The sequence below is a fragment of the Pleurodeles waltl genome, chromosome 9 (assembly GCF_031143425.1).
Source record: "Pleurodeles waltl isolate 20211129_DDA chromosome 9, aPleWal1.hap1.20221129, whole genome shotgun sequence".
NCBI lineage: Eukaryota > Metazoa > Chordata > Amphibia > Caudata > Salamandridae > Pleurodeles > Pleurodeles waltl.
In genome coordinates this window covers 513,054,011-513,076,439 of record NC_090448.1, presented here as the reverse complement: position 1 = coordinate 513,076,439, position 22,429 = coordinate 513,054,011, and the positions used below count along the sequence as shown (strand labels likewise).

At 48.2% G+C, this 22,429-nt stretch overlaps 1 protein-coding gene across 1 annotated transcript in view; it reads left to right on the top strand.

Annotated features, from left to right (window-relative positions):
- The first annotated feature begins 6,095 nt into the window (after nt 1-6,095).
- SYT16 (synaptotagmin 16) overlaps nt 6,096-22,429 on the top strand; it is a 569,077-nt gene continuing 552,743 nt past the window's right edge. Inside the window, exon 1 of the mRNA XM_069207390.1 lies at nt 6,096-6,667. Within this exon, the coding sequence (XP_069063491.1) occupies nt 6,655-6,667 (13 nt within the window). The 5' untranslated portion in view covers nt 6,096-6,654. The remainder of the gene's footprint in view (nt 6,668-22,429) is intronic.

The window sequence follows — 22,429 nt, the reverse complement described above, 5'->3', positions numbered from 1 at the left end:
AGCATACTGAAGATCATTCTTGACTTAGAGGTGCACCCACACCAAAATACTGACACTGGCAAGCTGGAGGCAGTTCTTAGCATGACAGGCACCTGTCATTAAATAATGGTATACTGGAGGTAATTCTTTGCATAATGGGCACCCATGGTAAAAGGCTTGCCCCGACATACTGCAGGTAATTCATGGCACATGGGGCACACTCAGGAAAATGCTAGCGCTGGCACATTGGAGGTAAAGCATGTAATTAGGGAGGACAACCATGGGAGGCTATAACCATGACAAAATGCTGACCCTCACATACTAAATGTAACTTTCAATATAAACATCACCCATGGCATATAGAAAACATTAATGCTAGAATACTGTCATAGGCACATTACATGTATTTTTTTGGCATAAGGGGCACCCATGACATATGAGGGGTGTCTATGATGAAGCACCCATGACAAAATGCTAGCCCTGGCACCATGGAGGTAGGTTCATTTTGACATATGGGTGACCAAGAGCACATTTTGAAAAAAACAGGGTCGACTCCTGAGGAGTTTCAGATTTAATTGACTCGGCACAACATTAAAGAACTTCAGTATTTAATGAGAGCCATTTCAGTGCCTGTAGCTTTTTAGCACATTTATGTGAAAATTGTGCTTAAAGGGTACCCTAAAACTCTATTTCTTTCCAAATGTTCTACCGGAAGCACCCACTTGAGTGATCATAGAAGAGGTCTGGCTCACTTACTTCGCTTGTTTGCTACAAATCAGGGCTCGTATTAATCTCCACCACTTTCAAAGATAATGTCAGCGCCATAATATAGGTGGAATCTAAAACAGACATTTGTCTGTGTTGAGCTGTTATATTATTCATGCAGTTAACTTCAGCAGTGTCGATAATCATGGTGCCATCAGGGTTAAGATTATGTGACATCACATTGTGGAAGAATCAGGGTCATAAGTCATAAAATGTCACTCCATGTGATGTCATTAAGGTCAAAAAGTGTGAGGTGTCACTTCACTACTCCTGGCATTTTGGTAAATCGACGGCCAACCCTTTTCCTTTTGGGGTTGCCATTCTTATAACATCTTGCCTTTTGGCTTCCTGACCCCTCTGTGTGCCAGCATAAGTAACACATCCAGTCTTCCCAGGTTGTTTCTTGTTACATTTTATAATGTTACATTTTCCTTACTAAGTTTAATAATGAACAATCATCAAGAGTGCTGGATGAGGCAATTGCGCCTGAAATGGGAGAAATTGCATCACATGAACAGCTACTGTATCAAATATGTGGTATCAACCAAACTTCAACAGACATTCTATTGATGCCCCTTCACGGTCAGCCTGAAAGAGATTTAAAACTTGCTACATTGTAATAGTGTTGGTTTAAAGGCATTATTCAAAAGCTGAGCCTTTATACATCCCATGGATGGAGCAAAATAATTTTCTATGCTAGTAGGGTCTGGAACCGCAACTCCATCAACAGCAGAACGTGCAATACAAACAAGCATTTTCAATGCAACGGGTCTCGCTTTTGCTCGAGTTAGAGTTATTAGCGTTGTAAAGAAAAAAAACGCAGCACGGTCGCACTATGTAAAATGCAGCGCAATCGCGCAGTGTGGAAAATAAACAGATAAAGTAGTCCGGAACCCAGGCTGAAAACATCGAGCCTCGTATGTTTTTAGTAGTTTACCGGTGGTGTGTAGGTGGGCTGAACACCGGAAAAGGCATGACGGATGCATATCTTTCACAAATGAAAGCAAGCGGATTTTAAAAGGCAAGCCCACAAAGCAATGTAGGTGACTGATGTGACATGGGTGTGGTTTGAAGCCCGAAGAGAGATTACAGAATGGACGGAGCGCTTTGCGGTTGCCCATAAAAAGGGCTAAAGAGAATCACCGCTTCAGAAAAGACTACAACATCACATTATGGAATTTAGCATACAATATCCTCTTGCTACATTACAAACAAGACACATTTCATCACTGTGCAATTTTTGCACTTTGGCACTATCACTTAGACGATTAATAAATGAATGAATAATCTTATTCTACTGAAAATTGGGTTATTTTTAGGAAGAATCTCGTCTTTTAGATGCTTAGGTTCAGATTAATGAAAAGTGCCGCTGCACACACTTTTTTTGTGCCCCTTAGCGGCCCCCTAAGGGCCACCATGTGTGCGCCATATCTAAGATACGCCGCACTAGGGAACTAGCGTCAGAAATGTTGACGCTAGTTTGGAGCTTTGTAGTATTAGTGTCAAAAGTTTTGATGCTAATCCTGCAAAGCCTATTGAGGCCCATTGTGAATAAAGGTGTGCTTCCTTTTAATGCCTGCTCTGAGCAGGTGTTACAAGTGTCGAAAAAATGAAGCAAAGAAATCTCTTAGATTTCTTTGCACCATTTTTTCGCCCCCCCAACAGGGGAACACCCCCTTTGCATACATTATGCCTGGCGCAGGAATAATGTAGCCCAAAAGTTTACAAAGAAGTGCAATGTATGCATTGCGCCACTTTGTAAATTTGGTGCAGCGACTTTGGCCTCGTTGGGCCACATTACTGTAAAAAGAAATTATGCTAATGTGGCGCAAGGAGGGGCTAGGGGCTCTTAACTCTGCCCCTTAATGTCACATTTCAACCATGTAATTCAGGTGTTCTGCTGCTTTTGAAGTGTGTTCATTTCAAACAATGCTGAATTATAACTCAGAGCTTCCTGCACTTGTTCAGTGCTCAAGTACAGTGGTTTTAACCTCTGGTGTTGGGGATCAGCAGGGCCTGCTCAGGAGCTCCACGTCTGTTGTTTAAACTTATATAAGGTAAAATTAATACATTAAAATTAATAAAGTACATGAAAATAAAGAAGTACAATTTTACGTTTTAAACCTTTTCTATATTTGATTTTGAATTAAACAAAATATTTCAATATTTGTGCATGTTTGGTGTCTACTTGTTTTTTTAAATATTTGTTGTAGGAAGCTGGCTGTTTATATAGTGGACCAAAATTAGGTACACTGTGCAAAGACTCCAAGCAATCACCAGAGGTATCAGAGAGGCATACATGACATATCAAATGTTCTCTTTTTGGGTAGTGTGGTTGAGCAGTTAGGCATATCAGAGGGTAGTGCTAAGCATGAAAGGCACACACTCATGCAGTAAGTGAGATACATACTCAATAAAGAAATATGACACCAATATATAAACATACCACATTCTGTCATATGAATTTAGAAACTAAGATCACTGAAATCAGGTGAGTACTTTTTGAGTTATGAATTGTCATATTTTCAAAACTCGACTCAGTGCATTTTCAGAGAGCTGAAATGCAATCATATGGAGAAAAACAAAGACAGATATCCAGGTAGAGTACCTGGGACCAATCTCCTGGACTTATGGGGGTTTTGGGCAAGGTCCAAGGCCAGACCAACAGTTCACCTCGGGGAGCTCTGGTGTGTCCGGGTGCAGAGGTGCGTTACAGCATTGGGTGTCCCATTCAAGTCTATGGGGATTGGTCCGGTCACAAAGTCGCTGACAGGGATGGACTAGAAGGACAGTCCAGGGGAACCAACAGGGTCTGCGCTGGGTTTTTGGCAGTCCCTGTCCTCTCATGGCTTTCTTGGGTGCCTTTGGGTTCAGGGGAGCAGCTCCACTACTCCAAGGGAGTTGCTCCTGGTGATTGACATATCACTGACAGCTCTCCCTGTTTCTTGAAGGCTGCTGCAGCAGGCAGGTCAGTGTTTCCTTGAGAGTCAGGTGCTACAGGCAGGCCAGTAGGGTTGGGGCCAAGTCAGTTGTGCTCCTCGGTTTTTGGATCCAGCAGTTTTCTTGTTCACTCCTTCTTTTGTGTCCAGCAAAGATCTGGGAATCTGGTACCAAGGGGTCCACTAAATACTCAATTCAGGGGGCGTTAAGGGGAGTGTAGGGTAGTAACCAATGGGTTACTTACCCATGTGGTGACTACACCCCTAGATGACCACTTCCTTTACGGAGTGGCTATCATCCTAACCAGAATTCCTTAATTCCAACACATGCAAGATGGAGATATTCCTAAAATGTTTCCCAGTCTGGAAGTGTGACACGCCTCCTACATAGCTAATTTTCCAATCTGTCCAGGTGCCAGATGGGACCTGTGACAGGAGGGTTGGCATCTTCCTGTGAGGAAGGCCAGTTCTGCATATCAAAAACGGTGGGCTTCTTTGAAGTTCTTGCTTTGGGATGCAGGTTATCCTGTGAGGAGGGGTGGGTAACACCCCAGCACGGTAAGGCTTTTGTTTCTGACCTCTTAAAATTGGAGGCTCTCCCCCTGGGAGGTCAGATTCTTGTCTGTTGGTGATAGACTGGCCAGAACCCGTCAATGAGCTCACCAGCAGTTGGTAGGTTTTTAAGGCGGCACCTCTAAGGTGCCCTCTGAGTGCATGTATTTATAAATCCATCACTCAGTGATCAGTGAGAGTTTATTAATATGACATGTTTGATTTCAAACATCCCTAGGTTCACAGAAGCCATCACGTAGCTGGGAACTCGTAGTGACCAGTGCCCAGCACATATATTTAAAATGGCTTCCCTGCACACTTATTATGCCTAAGAATTGACAAAGACATTGTAGGGCCATATTTGCTCATGTATATTCGCACCTTTTCACACAGCCTGCAATGGCAGTCTGCCTATGGTTGGTGCTGGATGCTCAGAGTGGCACAAATTGTACTGCAGCTCTGAGGGGCCCCCTTCGGTATCCATGCCATAAGTACCAGGGTACCATTTATTAGGGACTTACAGGGTGCTAAAGGGCCTGGTCACCTGGGGATCAAGTGACCAGGAGCCAGATGTACGAAATTCCGGCATTTTGCGAGTCGCAATGCCGGATGCAGGATGGTGTCCCGGACACCACCTGCGAGTCGCAAGGGGGTCGCAAAGGCCCACCTCATTAATATTAATGAGGTAGGTCGCAATTTGCAACCCCCTTGCGAGTCGCAGCACTCACAGGGATGGTGGCCTACTGGAGACAGCAGACCACCATGTCTGTGACTGCTTTTAAATAAAGCATTTTTTTTGTGTGTAATGCAGCCCGTTTTCCTTAAAGGAAAACGAGATGCATTACAAAATGAAAAATGAAACGTTTCAGTTTCATTTTTTCAGAGCAGGCAGTGGTCCATAGGACCATGCCTGATCTGAAAAAATGTTTTCAAGGGCATTCACAAATGGGAAGGGGCCCCATGGGGACCCCTTCCCTTTTGCGAATGGTTTACCACCAGTGTGACACTGGTGGTAACTGCGAATTGCTTTGTGACCGCGTTTGCAGTCACAAAGCAATCGCACTGCGACTCGCAAATACAAAGGGGAACACCCCTTCCTATTTGCGACTCGCAGTCCCATTTTGCGAGTTGGTAACCAGGTTACCGACTCGCAAAATGGGAATGGGCATCTCAATGTGGCTTTTGCGCCTCGCAAACAGCAATTTTCGCTGTTTGCGAGGCGCAAAAGCCTTTCTACATCTGGCCCCAGGTGTCATGTTTTAGAGAAGGAACACAAGCACAGTGGTGACCTGGTTAGCAGGAACCCAGTGCACTTCAGTTGCAGCTAAAAGCCAGGCAAATAGTGGGGGGATACAGCAACCAGAACACAGCTCCCTGCATTTGTGTATTGTTTTGAGCTTCAAATTATAGAAATTGCTTAGGCCAGGAGATCCCAACTTGCAATAATTACCCAGTGGGGGGTCACCGGATTCCAATAATTATTCATTCAGGTCTACAGAAGTCAAAAGGTTAAGAACCACTGCTCTATTGCGTTATGGCAAGGTTTGCACTTTACAAATACCTATAGGTAGCAAACACCTACATACTAAGGCAAATAATAGTTAAATAGACCACTGCTTGGTCCAGCAGTGTGGATAGTGATCAGATACTGCTGAATGCAATTGACATTTATTTTTGCCATTAGAATTATACTTCAGGAACGATTTCTAGTTAACTGTGGCCAGAGGTAACACTTCCCTATCACGGCAGCTGTGGCCTGCGTTTGTCCAGCCTACAGCAGCGGTGTTTTATATATCAGTTCCAGCTCCTGTGTCTTTAAATCTATACAGCAGTTCAGGGAACAGTCACGTGATCACAGATGCTTTATGCAGAAACAGCGAGGGAAAGATGCATCAATGCTGTGAACTGCTGCAGCACCTGCACTCCTGAGAACTGTCAGGGAAGAAACCGTGTAGGCGCTTGACCAGGAGCGTTGAGGCGCTCACATAGATGTGATTGTCGAGACTGAACACCGTTTAGTTTTCCCTGCAGAGACTGATGCTGCAGCAGAACAGAGGGTAAGGGGGCGGCGGCGGCAACAGCAGCGTCCCTGCAGGACCCTGCGCAGTGTACACAATTTAGTACCAGCCCCTGCCCGCGGGGACTGGACATCCGTTGCAATGCTGCAGCCGCGTACATCTACAGAGCCAGGACTGATGAAATATTAGGAGGACTTAAAAAGGGAGTCACATCTGGCTGAAGAGGAAAAGGGCGCTGCTGCGGTGATACTTAGCCCCCTCCGCGTGGTAGATGCACTGACTGCAGCCCTCCGCACCTCGCAGAGGTGAGGTGTAATATGATCTCACGGCCCCCGGATCCAGCCACCGGAGGAAGGCTTATCCACTGAAGGGGCGCAGAGAGCAGGACTGCCCGCAGAATCATGGCAACTGACAGTAAGTGCGTTCAGACGCAGGGGAGGGCGCGTGCCGGGGCTGAACTTATGTCACCTTGTGTTTGTTGCCCATCACCTCCGTGTGGAGCACAACAAGCTGGCCTACGGGCACACAGGGAAAACTACACTGTCCCCTGGGCCTCGCGCTGCCAGAATGTTGTTTACAATCGATTACTCTATGATTTATGCTCAGTACAAGGGAGCTTACTTAGTTCTTCTGGAGAGGCAGAAGTGCTTCTCGGCGCATCTCTGCATGCATGTAGAAAAACAATTGATTTGTCAATGTTCTAGTCATGGTGACTCAACTCTAGTTAATAACAGTCGTGTTGGAGGTGTTAAGCTGTCAGGGTGATTTGACCCATGATTGATCTCGAAATTTAAGAGTACAGATGCCGAGGGCTTTAGTCAGCCATGACTGACTGACTGATACCAGGGCTTGTTTAGTGAACACTATAAATAAAAGTGTAATTGTGACATACCTTTAGGTTGACAAATTGTGTGAGATAATTGAACGACAGGCAGCTTGCAGTGGGGATACGGAGGGTATTGCGGAAACTACTGTGCATTTGTTACAGAGAACTGGCTACTGAGTGAGTTCTGACAACCTGGGAATTAGAAGAGAACATTAAAGAGGGATAAAAGCGAGCACATGAATGTGGCATAAAGCAATTGGCTTCCTTCCAAAACAAGGATGAAGTAGTTAATTCATTCCAATATTTACAAAGCATTACCGTGGGTGCTTGCGTGACCCTAAACAGCGCTGCGTGACGCAAAGTGGTTTAAGTTGCAGCCCACACAAATTTAACGCGTAACAGTTGTTTACGCGCAGAAAGTTGCAGCAAGTGTAACATTAACTTGGGTTCTAGGTGGATAGAAGGCCAACAGCATCAAGGTACCTTCATCTTTTAAAATTATTTTTGTTATAGGTAACAACAGTCAACAAACAATGCAATGATGCTCCATACACAACAGTATTCCGTCTCAGGCCTTCCCGCTCGCCTCCAGTCCGCACAGACCTTTACAGAATATGGGCAGTCAGTGCCTCATTCCAGTAACACTGTTCCAAGCTGAGAGACACGTCCCAGCTCTTTGTCTCAAGGCCGTTGTGTATGCCCTCCTGGTTCCCACACCCCAAAGTGTGTTCAACGTCCCTGTAAGGAAATGCCTCCTTGGCATGGTTACCCCCTGACTTTTTGCCTTTGCTGATGCTATGTTTTGAATTGAAAGTGTGCTGAGGCGTGCTAACCAGGCCCCAGCACCAGTGTTCTTGCCCTAACCTGTACTTTTGTTTTACACAATTGGCACACTCTGGCATCCAGGTAAATCCCTTGTAACTGGTGCCCCTGGTATCAAGGGCCCTGATGCCAGGGAAGGTCTCTAAGGGCTGCAGCATATCTTATGCCACCCTGGGGACCCCTCACTCAGCACAGACACACTGCTTGCCAGCTTGTGTGTGCTGGTGAGAACAAAACGAGTAAGTCGACATGGCACTCCCCTCAGGGTGCCATGCCAACCTCACACTGCCTATGCAGTATAGATAAGTCACCCCTCTAGTAGGCCTTACAGCCCTAAGGCAGGGTGCACTATACCGTAGGTGAGGGCACCAGTGCATGAGCACTGTGCCCCTACAGTGTCTAAGCCAAACCTTAGACATTGTAAGTGCAGGGTAGCCATAAGAGTATATGGTCTGGGAGTCTGTCAAACACGAACTCCACAGCACCATAATGGCTACACTGAAAACTGGGAAGTTTGGTATCAAACTTCTCAGCACAATAAATGCACACCGATGCCAGTGTACATTTTATTGTAAAATACACCCCAGAGGGCACCTTAGAGGTGCCCCCTGAAACCTTAACCAACTACCCGTGTAGGCTGACTGGTTTTAGCAACCTGCCACACTCGAGACATGTTGCTGGCCACATGGGGAGAGTGCCTTTGTCACTCTGTGGCCAGTAACAAAGCCTGCACTGGGTGGAGATGCTATCACCTCCCCCAGGCAGGAGCTGTAACACCTGGAGGTGAGCCTCAAAGGCTCACCCCCTTTGTTCCAGCACCGTGGGGCACTCCAGCTAGTGGAGTTGCCCGCCCCCTCCGGCCACGGCCCCACTTTTGGTGGCAAGGCCGGAGGAAATAATGAGAATAACAAGGAGGACTCACTGGCCAGTCAGGACAGCCCCTAATGTGTCCTGAGCTGAAGTGACTCTAACTTTTAGAAATCCTCCATCTTGCAGATGGAGGATTCCCCCAATAGGGATAGGAATGTGACCCCCTCCCCTTGGGAGGAGCCACAAAGAGGGTGTACCCACCCTCAGGGCTAGTAGGCATTGGCTACTAACCCCCCAGACCTAAACAAGCCCTTAAATTTAGTATTTAAGAGGCGTGGCCGCGGACGTCAAGATGGCGGTCGCACTCTAAGAGTGCTCGGGACCCCTCCGTCATCCGTCCGGAACCTGCCACCATAATCGACCTTCGAAATCCTCAGCCGTGGTGTGGGGGCTGCCTGGATGCCTCCCGGTTCCCGTGGATCTGAGCCCGGGGCTCCGGAGGGCCGTAGAGGCGGCGAGAGAGGAGCGACCCCGGGCACTGGACTGCGCCTCAGGGTGAGTCACCGGACGCTACGGGCTGGAGCGTGGGTCGCGACCGGACGTTGCTGAGCCGGATCCTCCGAGGCCGCGGGGATCGCGGCGGGAGGTGCTTTTCCCCCTCGGCGTGCCTGGGGGAGCTGCGGCTGTTCGCGGCCAAGTAGAAGAGGGGCGGGGCCGGCGCCGCGAGACTCTGCGGCCGGCCCGCCTGAAGACAGCCGGGGTCCCGGGACCTGGAGCACGGCGCTGCGCACCCGCGGCCCGAGTTGGGCAGAGCAAGGGAAAAAAGAGAGGCACACACCCCTGGGGCTGGAGCCCTCGGGGTCTAAAAAAGATCTTGCCGGGTGGCGCTATGGGCCCGACGTGCACGGGCCGGGAGGAGAGGTGCCCGCCCACCCGGAGAAGCTGCCGGATCGGCGCCTGCAATTTGGAGCACCCGAGCCGGACTCGCATCACTGCAGCAGGCGAATAGACTGAGCAGCCGGAATACGTGGTCATGGAAGTAAGGAGTGAAAGGGGGTTTTAAACGGGCCTAGAAATAAGAGAGACTCTGCCCGGCCCCGATTCAGGAGAGGCCAACGGAGAGGAGTAGGGAGTCGCGGGAAACCGAGGCGACCAGGGCCCGGGCACCGGAGGGGGTTGCCTACCCATTGAGGCACCAATCACACCAGACTGGCCTAGAGGTGGTTCCCACGGAAGATGCAGAGTCAATAGCGGAGACGTCAGAAGAGGGACTGGGGTGCCTGTGAGGTCCAATGGTTCATCGGCCTCCCCGGCTTGCACCCGGCGTAGGGGGAGGCCCCCTGCTGACCATCTTGGTCTTGGACTCGCCGTGTGACAGCGCAGCTAACTCCAATCCTCTAGTGGACTGAGTGGAGACCATGGAGCCCTCCCGGAGATGACGCCCGTCCAGTAGACCCCCGTCGGACCGGGTTGCACCCCCGGTGTGGTCAACTGGACCCTCAGACAGAAGAGACACGAGATCCTAACCACGACCGGACCCCCGGGGGCGTAATTGTGCTTGCTCTGCAACACCGACACAATGGGGAAGGACAGAGCCCCCAAACAAGCTCATCCATCCCAGCAGAAAATTGACCAGTTCACCACGCCGGCGGCCCCTCGAACTGGAGGAGACGCCCCACCCCTTGATCAGGCCGCAGAGGGAGTCAGCACTATCCTGCTTGCAATCCAAACCTCACAACGAGCAGTGGAATCTAAAATTGGAGAGGTGAGAGAAGAGATGGGCCTCGTGAGACAAGACCTCAGAAATGCGGTGGGCCGAATCACAGAGGTGGAGACCCGTGTTTCGCAAACCGAGGACGACCTGGCTGATCTGAGATCCAAGGTGGCCCACCTGCAAACGAGGACCGGAGAACTCCATCGCAGAGCTGAGGATGCGGAGAATCGCTCCAGGCGCAATAACCTGCGCGTCGTAGGCGTGCCAGAAGAAGCCGAGGATGGCAAGGCCGCCGAATTCCTGAAAGAATGGATTAAATCCTGGATGCCAGAGAACTCTCTCTCGCCATGGTTTGCGATAGAGCGAGCGCACAGGGCCCTGGCCCGAGGCCCCCGCCGGGGGGCCCCCGACGACCCCTGATAGCGCGCTTCCTCAACTTTAAAGACCGTGATGCCATCCTCAGGGAAGCTAGACGCTCCCCCAACCTCCTTTGGGACAATCAGAAAATCTTGATATTCCCTGATTACACACGTGAAGTCCAAGCCAAACGTCGATCATATGAACAAGTGAAGCAGAAGCTGAGAGCTATGCAACTCTCATACATGCTCCTCTTCCCCGCTTGTTTGAAGGTGATCCTGGCCGATAAAGCACATTTCTTCAAATCGCCCGAGGAGGCATGGGACTGGCTGACGGAAGAGGGCCTGAGAAGTCGCAAGTGCCCGACTGGCCCGCCTATGGAACCCAAGGGTACGCGCCCGAACATACAGGCGGACGCGAGGAGGGGTCGGAAGTGTACCAGATCCAGGCGTGGCAGACTTAGAAGTCCCAACAGCCGGACAGAAGAGGAAGCCTGCGTGACCCGGGATCCCCCGCCTGGGGGGGATCCGACTGACGGCCCGGGGGATCAGACCGTGGGAGAGGAGCAGGTAGATGATCGCCTGAGCCAGTCCCCCGACCTGGGTTGATGGAGAGCCCACACGTGCTGGACTCCGACTCGTCGGGACCTGCTGGCGGCGCCGGGTGCCAATCCACGCTGATGGAACAGGGATGCGCAGGGGTTGTCACTCTGCTGTACACCCCACTGACTTTACCAAGGGTGAGGATTCCCTACCAAGTTAATTGCAACTGATCCGACATGCAGGAGGGGTCCACCACTCCACTCAGAAGCAGTCTACATGGCTGTATTGCCCCGGTTGGGCTTTAGGGCGACAGATGCTTCAAGGGTAGAAGTATGGGGTGGGGGGAAGTTGGGGTGTTTAAAGCTCACGTTAGGGCTTAGTGTAGTGTTTAGGATAAGTTACCGCAACAGCACCGACATCTATCGTATAGATCCCTCTCAATCAATATCTCCGTCTCTGGGTCCCAAATCGAGTCCTTGTTTTCCCAACGCACAGATATGGCACAAGTGGATTCTCCGCTGACACAGATCTTATCTTGGAATGTTAATGGCCTCCTAGATAAAGTCAAAAGATCCGCAATCTTTAGCACGCTGCGCAGATACGCCCCCACAGTGGTCCTTCTACAGGAGACCCACCTACTTGGCACCAAATGCCCTATCCTGGCTCGGGGAGGTTTTGACAAGGTTTTTCATGCAGGCTTCGCAAGGGGTTCCAGGGGGGTGGCCATCCTATTCCACCGCTCACTGCCAATAGTAATTACCTCCACTACATCGGACCCTCATGGTAGATTCGTAACGGTGACCGGTTCATTACACGGTTCAACAGTTAACTTTGTAAGTGCATACGCTCCCCCAGCCGGCTTCGACGCCTTTTTACCAAATCTATACCGGACGCTCATTGCCCTCCCACAGGGACTCACACTCATAGGGGGAGATTTTAACTCAGTCTTAGACCCCAATCTAGACGTATCCGGACCTGTCTCCTCGACCCGGGCAGGGAGAGCATCCACCTTGAGCGGATGGATGATAAAGTTAGGACTATGTGAAGTATGGAGGACATGGCACCCCAGGGCACGACAGTACACTCACACTTCGGCAGCACACCACTCTCAGGCAAGAATTGATCTAGTGTTTATGCCTGCCCTGGACATCTCCAGAGTCACCGGTGCTGAGATATTGGCCCGAGGAGTCTCGGACCACTCCCCAATCCGCATCCGACTGGGGAGCGTACCCCCCAATCAGCGCCCCACGTGGCGCATGAACGCATGGTATCTACAGGACGATGATTACACCACTGAAATAAGAGACCACCTTACCCAATATTTTGCTCATAACCTGGGGTCCGTTCAGTCCCCCGGCACCATTTGGGCGGCGTGCAAAGCCACACAGGCTCGGGACCGGCAGGTGACAGCCCTTGAGGCCAAAGCCCTTGCGCTGGAACGCTCCACGACCACTGCCGCATCAGCCTCAGTTCTGAGACGCCTAACGGCAATCAGGGAGGAGGTTAGGCAGTTGGTACTCGAGGCCGCGAAACATGCTTGGAGGGCATCGGCGGCGCGCATGTATGGATGGGGTGATAAAAACGGCAAACTCCTTCACTGGTTGGCCACGCGCCCACTAGCCAATAGAGTTGTCCCCGAGGTCGTGGATGAGGCAGGCTTGGTCGCAAGAACCCCTAGTGAGATTGCGGGGAGCTTTGCGTCCTATTACGCTCACTTATATGCAGTGCGTCACCGCCCACTAATTGAAAGGGAGTTCCCTCTCCTGAACGACATCACTCTCCCTAGCATCCCGCATACAACTAGGATGCTCCTGGATGAAGCCATAAATTTGACTGAAATCACGACAGCTATTGCTGGTCTGACGTCAGGTAAAACACCCGGACCGGACGGGTTTCCGGCTGAGCTCTACAAAAGATGTGGGGACATCTTAGGCCCCCACCTACTTAATATGTTTAACGAGGCAGAGAAGACCGGCCGCCTCCCCGCTGGGATAGACCAAGCCACAATAGTGGTGATCCCAAAGACTCAACCACCCTCACGAGATCTCTCGGCCTATAGACCAATCTCCTTGCTGAACACGGAGATTAAGGTACTATCAACTTTACTTGCTACAAGACTGAAAACGGTGCTCCCCACACTGGTACACCCGGATCAATGTGGCTTTATGCCCTCCCGCAGCACCAGACATTGCATTAGGAGACTGCAGGTCGCACTAGCTCAGCGCGGCACCCTGGCTAGATCCCCTCTCGCTCTACTCCTAATAGACTTTGAAAAAGCTTTCGATACAGTGGACTGGTCATATTTAGAACAAGTCTTAAGAAGGAACGGATTTGGACCAAAGTTTCGAGGCCTTGTAAAACTGCTTTACTCCAACCCAACCGCCCGGGTTCAAGTGAACGGGGTGGCCTCTGATCCATTCCCTATCTGTCGCGGAACCCGTCAGGGATGCCCGCTGTCACCACTGCTCTTCGCCCTAGCGATTGAGCCACTGGCCATACTATTGAGAGAGGACCCGCTGATAACGGGCTGGGAGTGGCCCACAAGCCCAGAAGACCGAGTAGCAATGTACGCTGATGACGTACTCATTTACCTCTCTAACCCAGCAACGAGTGGCCCTCGTGCCTTAGAACTCCTGGACCTCTTCTTGCAGGCCTCGGGACTAACTCTGAATCCCAGTAAATCCCTGCTGATCCCATTACACCCCTCTAGAGACTGCATAGACTGGCAGGAAAGCATTCCAATCCGTCGTAACAGCTTCAAATATCTAGGAGTCCACATAACTCTGCTGCCCGAACTGACATGGGAACTTAACATCGCACCACTTCTTAAGAAGACTAAAAAAGACCTTCAGCGCTGGCGGGACCTACCACTCAATACACTGGGTAGAATTGCATTATACAAAATGATGATACTCCCCGGCTTCCTTTACCAATTGCAAAACTTCCCATACCCAATCCCCCGGAAGTGGTTTAACGACATCGAATCAACTGCACGCCAGTTTTTATGGCACGGCTCCCGAACTAAGCTATCCCTTGCTACATGTCAAAGGGACATAAGTGAAGGGGGTATGGGAATGTCCAACATTTATTTCTACTACCTGGCCATGCGCCTGCAGGTGATCAATGACTGGCTGTCGGGAGGCTGGACGGACCCTGCATATAGACTAGAGCTCCAGACGTTGGGATACGATGGGGTCTTCAATGCCCTATACGGAGGAGCGATTCCACAGACCACCCCTGAGGTTACTAGGCTGGTATTGACGGGGTGGCGAGAGGCACAGAAGACCACGGGGTGGTGGCCTCGACTAACTCAACAGACACCTCTTTGGAAGGGGAGATGGTTGAGGGAAGTTTCCGCGCTGGAGGGATTCCGGAAATGGGACACTATAGGAATATCTACACTGGGTGACATTTGGGGGGATTCACAAATCCTGTCCTTCGAGGAGCTTCAGAAAACGCACTCTTTAAACAAGACCCAATTTCATAAGTATCTGCAACTTAGGCATGCCTTACTAGTACACCTACATCCCGGGGATAACATCCCAGAACACAGCCCACTCGAGGCGAAGGTTATGATGGGACACCTAAACAAAGGAGGGATCTCCCAGATTTACCGAACTATCCTTGCAAATGCAACTTCCCCCCTTGACAAGCTACGCCAGAAATGGGAGGGTTGGGTAGGTCCCATAGACGACCCAGATTGGAGAGAAGCATTAATAGGCCCCCGGAATCTGGCCATATCTACGCGATTCCAACAGCTACAAACCCTTTACCTACACTCAGCTTACTTTACACCTAAAAGGCTCCACCAAGCCAATCTCCGCCCCACAGACGAATGCCCCCGTTGCTTTCATCCAGGGGCTGACTTCTTCCATATGATTTGGACCTGCCCAATTATAGAGTCATACTGGGGGTCGGTCCTGGGGGAGATCTCCGAGGTCCTACAGACTGAGATAGAGATATCTCCGATTCCAATTTTGTTGGATGCCATGGTCGAGATGGGGCTAAACAGAGCGAATAGAACCTTCATGGGGGTGGCCTGCTTGGTGGCGAAGAGAGACATCATGTCAGAATGGAAGGCCGTAAAAGCTCCAGCCCTCGCCAAATGGAGACGAGGTATGGACTGGTGTGCAAGATGTGAAAAACTTGTATATGAGGTGAGGGGGTGTCCAGACAAGTACAACAGAATATGGGGGGCTTGGGACAATTTACTGAACATTTGATTAACCTATGAGAATAGAGTTTCCCAGAATTATCTGGAGAAACCACGTAACTGATGGGAAGTGGAGCATCTAGTTGCAGTCCCTGCTTCATAACAAGGGAAGGACCAAGCCCACTGGGGTAGCATGAAGACGAAACCAGACTTTATTGGGCAATGTGGTAGCGGGGGTCTGCAGATCCTGCGCTCTTGAGATCGGAGCAGGCCTAGACCTTAATCCCTATCCCATTCACATGGAACCCGCTGTGCATATCAAAAACATAAAGACTAGAAAGACGATCAAGTCAGATGTGACAGGTGTTACATCCTGTAGATGGTGTTGGATTGTCGGTATTTGTGTTGGTGTTACTTGTTATTATTATGAGTTTAATTGTTTCCTTAACCCTAAATAAATAAATAAATCTTTATAAAATTTTTTTTAGTATTTAAGGGCTCCCCTGAACCTAAGAATTTAGATTCCTGCAACTTAAAGATGAAGAGGACTGCTGAGCTGAAAAACCCTGCAGAGAAGAAGAAGACACCAACTGCTTTGGCCCCAGTCCTACCGGCCTGTCTCCCTCCTTCAGAAGAAAACTGCTCCAGCGACGCTTTCCCCAGGACCAGCGACCTCTGAATCCTCAGAGGACTGCCCTGCTTCCAAAAGACCAAGAAACTCCCGAGAACAGCGGCCCTGTTCAACAAAGACAGCAACTTTGTATCCAGAGGAGCAGATTTAAAGACCCCTGCAATCCCCGCAAGAAGCGTGAGACTTGCAACACTGCACCCGGCGACCCCGACTCGACTGGTGGAGAAACAACACCTCAGGGAGGACCCTCCGGCGACTCCGAGACCGTGAGTAACCAAAGTTGTCCCCCCTGAGTCCCCACAGCGACGCCTGCAGAGGGAATCCCGAAGCTCCCCCTGACCGCGACTGCCTGACTCTGAAATCCTGACACCTGGAAAAGACCCTGCAGCCGCAGCCCCCAGGACCTGAAGGATCGGAACTCCAGTGCAGGAGTGACCCCCAGGAGGCCCTCTCCCTTGCCCAGGTGGTGGCTACCCTGAGGAGCCCCCCCCTTGCCTGCCTGCACCGCTGAAGAGACCCCTTTGTCTTCCATTGAAATCTATTGGAAACCCGACACTTGTTTGCACACTGCACCCGGCCGCCCCCGCGCTGCTGAGGGTGTACTTTTTGTGTGGACTTGTGTCCCCCCCGGTGCCCCACAAAACCCCCCTGGTCTGCCCTCCGAAGACGCGGGTACTTACCTGCTGGCAGACTGGAACCGGGGCACCCCCTTCCCTATTGAAGCCTATGTGTTTTGGGCACCACTTTGAACTCTGCACCTGACCGGCCCTGAGCTGCTGGTGTGGTAACTTTGGGGTTGCTCTGAACCCCCAACGGTGGGCTACTTTGGACCCCAAACTGAACCCCGTAGGTGGTTTACTTACCTGCAAAAACTAACATTACTTGGCCTCCCCCAGGAACTGTTGAAAATTGCAGTGTGTCCACTTTTGAAATAGCTATATGTGTTTTATGTAAAAAGTATATATGCTATTGTGATTATTCAAAGTTCCTAGAGTACTTACCTGCAATACCTTTCAAATGAGATATTACATGTAGAATTTGAACCTGTGGTTCTTAAAATAAACTAAGAAAATATATTTTTCTATACAAAATCCTATTGGCTTGGAATTGTTTCTGAGTGTGTGTTCCTCATTTATTGCCTGTGTGTATGTACAACAAATGCTTAACACTACTCCTTTGATAAGCCTACTGCTCGACCACACTACCACAAAATAGAGCATTAGTATTATCTCTTTTTGCCACTATCTTACCTCTAAGGGGAACCCTTGGACCCTGTGCAGCCAACTTCCTACAGTCCCTGTTTAACTGCATAACACCTTAGCAGCCACTGTCCGGCTTCCAACCCCCTCATATTTTCCCAAACATCTACGGGCAACCTCTGCCTTTGTACACCCTCTCTCCATCTGCAAGCATCTGTCCATCCCCACTACCCAACCCTTCATTCTTTAACCCTCATTCTCAGTGACATCTTAAAACGGATTTAGGCAGAAACAGAAGTTGTTTCTGCCCACATCAGTATTTCAGTCAATATGATAATAACACATGCAGTATTATTGGTAGCACTGATTTTATTCCATTGACATAATGCATCATCATTTTGCATCCTGGAATTACTGATACCTGCAGGTATTGGTGGTTTTGGGTGGGATATTACAACATTTGAATTATAATGTAATAACGATGTGGCCGGTAGAAAGCCATATAGTCCGGTGGGGAGATTCCTTCATGAACATTGTATTTTGGTGTTTGAGTTTTGTTTTACATGTTTATTGTGCAAGTTATGGATTGTGCTTCTAACCATAACCTGCGACTTTCACTGTTTTTTTCATTTTGTAATGTGTAATCATAGTTGCACTTTAGCTGTCTTTTTTTCGGTGGTCGCCACTGTGTATTTATGGTTAAGTCAGAGTTTGCATTTTGTGTCGTGTTAATAGCTTTGGTGCTGTTTGATGAATCCACACAAAGCTTTACATTAAAAAAATCATTCACCTTACCTCCTTCCTGGAATGTTTTGGGGTGATTCATAAAGCAGGAGCCACGAAAAAAGAGGATTCCCAAAATGTTGATTTCCCAGTTTAATTACCACAGGATATTTCTGTCACAGATAACGAAAAAGTGGCTGAATAGAATTAGATCACATCTGGCCAAAAGTTAGAAATTTACTAAGAAGGTGTGATTTTTGGTATGTAAATCCTCATAGGTGTTTTTGAGAATGTTTTCTTTAAAGAGGTTCTCTGGGTGGTCTGTAAGGGGTTATAAAAGTGGTGTATCTGGTCTGTTGTTGGTGTCCAGATATGCTCTGACAGGCCACTTTAAAGGTGAGTAGATAATATTGATTGGCTGGCCAGAACATGAAAAATATGTTGTGACAGCCATTACAGGACTCAAGAATATGGTGCCTGCATACTGAAAATGATTGGAAAAAAACATGGAAGGGGACAGGGTGTGCACACTCTAACCACAAGGAGGATTTGGAGGGGCTGGCCACAACATGGACAAAATGTTGTAGCAGTGTAAGAAATTTGAGTATTAGTTGGGGAGTGAGAACCCTCCTCAAATAATAATCACAATCCTTCTCAAGGTGAACCTCTAGAATTACTAAATAAACCTGTGCTCAACTTTCCAGTATCTTGGCACAAAACAGCCAAGGCTAACTTGATATATATAATCACAGTGCACGATAAAGAGTGACAGGTAGCACTGTACATTCCCCAATAGTTAACATATCCAAACAGAAAGGTATGGGCGACAGTGACAACGTGGTACAATAATTTGTTCCCTAGGCTATGAAACCAGATTCAGTTTTTCTGGATAAAGAAACCTCAACCATTTGTAAGTGACATGCTTCATCATAGGTTTCCTATCCCGCCCAGGTAAGATGATATTACCTGGGTGGTCTGGACCTCTTCTTTGTGATTAAGATCTGAGATAAAGAATGATAGCTGGCTAGAGTGGGGATCCAGTTATTAAAAATACCTACCTAAAGATAAACCTGTGGGAATTCATTTTATTGGTGGGTACCTTTGGTAAACATGAAATCTTAAATATAAGGGGGATGGTGTATCGGTGTAGTGGCCAATACAGACAATTTATTGCTAACATGTTTCTGCCCTTAGCTTGGCTTATGAAAGATCCTGGGCATTTGTCAGGGCGATTAAGATTTAGGATCCCTATACAATTGGTGAGCACATCTGCATGCAGGTGAAAGAACAATTGCTCACCTTCACCATGCAATGGTCTTAGCACAACTGTGGGCTGGTGCTTCGAACATGGTCAGGACCGGGATAAGCACTTCCTGTAGTCACACATTTATCAATGAAATTGCCACACTACATTAATTATAACTTGCCACTCTACTATGCACCGTGTTCTCACAAATGATGTGTTGTGAGGTCATAAGTGTTGTAAATGCTAATATTTCAGATGGTATAGGTGATGCAATGTGAAAGGGTATAAGCAATGCATGTAGTGTAGTTAATGTAAAATGGCTACTGAGTTCAATATGACGTGTATGGATTTGCATGAGTTATATTATTTTGAGGATGTTGGGTAAATTATAAATTTAAGGTATAAGTATAACTTTAGAATGTCTACTATTGTCTAGTTTAAGCATGGTTTGTACAGAAATAATTATCTAAGTTATAGTTTTTTAAAAGTGTTGCATAAAATATAAATGTAAGGTATAACTATAACATAAGGATTGCTAATGTTTGTGTAGTTTAAGTTTGGTTTGGATAGAAAAAATAAATAAAGTTTTCCTAACTATACATATGGTTTAAGCTTCAATTTTCATTGATTTATAATTTTTATTTATTTTGAATAAACATTTGTTTCATATCCTTCAGTTTAATGTCGTAGAATGGAGTGTTATTAAGTGGAATGGGGTAGAGTAGAGTGGATGGGAGTGTGGTAGAGTATACTGTCATAGAGTATAGTGTCGTAGAGTGGAGTGGAGTAGAGTGGAATGTGTTACAGTGGAGTGGCATACAGTGGAATAGCGTAAAATGGAGTACTTTGGAGTACAGTGGAGTGTTGTACAATTGAGTGGGGTAGAGTGGAGTGGGATAGAATGGAGTAGTGTAGAGCGGAGTGAAGTAGAGTGGAGTATTGTAGAGTAGAGTGGAGTAGAGTTTAGAGGGGTAGCATACAGTTGAGCACATTGTTATATAGTGTAGTGGCGTGTTGTATAGTACAGGGGCATAGAGTGTACTAGTGGACAGGCATAGTGTAGAGTTGAGTAAATAGGTATAAAATGGAGTGCCACGTAGTATAATATAGTGGAGTGGTGTGTCGTAGAGTGTTTAAAAGTGTCACAAAGTGGAATAGAGTGTTGTACACTGGGGTGTAAGGCGTAGAGTAGAGGGTTGAACAGTGTAGTGTAGGGGCATAAAGTGGAGTACAAATTTGTATAGTGGCACAGACTGTAGCAGAGTCTTGTAGAGTGGAGTTGAGTGTGGTACAGTGGGGCAGTGTGGAGTAGAGTGTTCTACTGTGCCATAAAGAGGCGTAAAGTTTTGTGTAATGGAGTAGAGTGCAATGGAGTCCAGTGGAGTGGCATAGCATAGAGCGGAGCACCCTGTTCCAGAGTACAGTGGTGTGAAGTCGAGGAGAGTTGAGTGGCATACTGTAGAGAGGAGTAAAGTGTTGAAGAGTGAAGTAGTGTGTGGTACAGTGGAGTGGGCTGATGTGTTGTAGAATTTTGGAAGTGCCCTTGAGAGCAATAGAGTAGTTTGTGACAGAGGGATTAAAGTGTTGTACAGTGGAGTATCATTGAGTAGAGTTTGGTGCAGTATGGTAGAGTGGAGTAGGGTAGACTGTTGTAGAGTTGTGTGACATGGACAAGCATACAGTGGACTGGTGTAGAGTGCAGTAATGGAGTACAGTGGAATAGTGTATCATAGAATAGAGTATATTAAATGAGGTGGAGAAGCACTGAGGGAGTTACATAGAGTGTCCTGGGGGGAGTAGAGAGTTGTAAAGTGCTATTGAGTAAAGTGGAGTGCAGAAGAATGGCATAGAGATATGTACGTTGTTGTACAGTGTAGTGCTATACAGTGAAGTATAGTGTGGTACAGTGGAGGAGCGTAGAGTGTTCTTGAATGGAGTGGAGTGTTGTTGAATGCTGTATAGTGGAGTGGAGTTGGGTAGACTGGTGTGACATAAAATGGAGTAGTGTAAAGTGGAGTGGCATAGAATAGAGTGGCACACAGTGAAAAAGCATCAAGCAGAGTGGGGTAGAGTGGAGTTACATACAGTGGAATAGGATAGAGTACAGTGTCTGAGAGTGTAGTGGCATACAGTGGAGTGGCGTTAACTGCAGTGGCAGAGGGTGGAGTGGCATACAGTGAAATAGCGAACAATGGAGTCCCCGAGAGTAGAGTGATGTAGAGTGGAGTGGGGTAGAGTGGAGTGGTGTACACTTGAGTAACATAAAGTGGAGTGGTGTACAGGAGAGTGCATAGAGTGGAGTCACAAATAGTGGACTGGTGTAAAGGTGAGTAGCATAGAGTGGATTGGAATACAGGAAAATAGCGTGCAGTATAGAAGCATAAACTGAAATAGCGTACAGTGGAGTAGTTTAGTGTGGAGTGGCGTACAGTGCAGTGGCATACACTGGAGTGCCATAGAGTGGAGTAGTGTAGATTAGAGTAGTGTAAACTGGAGTAGCGTAGAGTGGAGTGGCCTAAACCGGAGCGGTGTAGAGTGGAGTGGGGCATAATGGAGTAGGGTACTGTAATATAGCTTATAGTGCGGTGTCATACGGTGAAGTGGCGTAACGTGAAATGGCATAGAATGAAATAGAGTAGAGTGGTGACAATGGAGTTGCATTAAGTAAAATAGTGTAGAGTGGAGGAGCATAGAATGGAGTAGTGTAGATTGCAGTGGCGTAGACTGGAGTGGCATAGACTGGAGTGGCGAACAGTGGAGTGGCATAGATTGGAGTGGCATATAGTGGAATGGGGTAGAGTCGAGTGGCATGCAGTGGAGTTGCATACAGTGTAGTGGCACTCAGTGGACTAGCGTATATTAGAGTGGATAACAGTGGAGTGGCATACAGCAGACTGGCATAGAGTGGAATATCGTAGAGTGGAGTGTTTTATTCAGTGGAGTGGTGTACAGTGGAATAGTAGAGAGTGGATTGCCGTACAGTGCAGTGGTGTACAATGGAGTGGCATAGACTGAAATATTGTACAGTTGAGCAGCATACAGTGGAATAATGTGTACAGTGTAGTGGCATAGACTGGAGTGTTTCACAGTTGAGCAGCATACAGTGGAAAAGCATACAGTGGAGTGGTGTACAGTGTAGAGGTCTACAGAGGG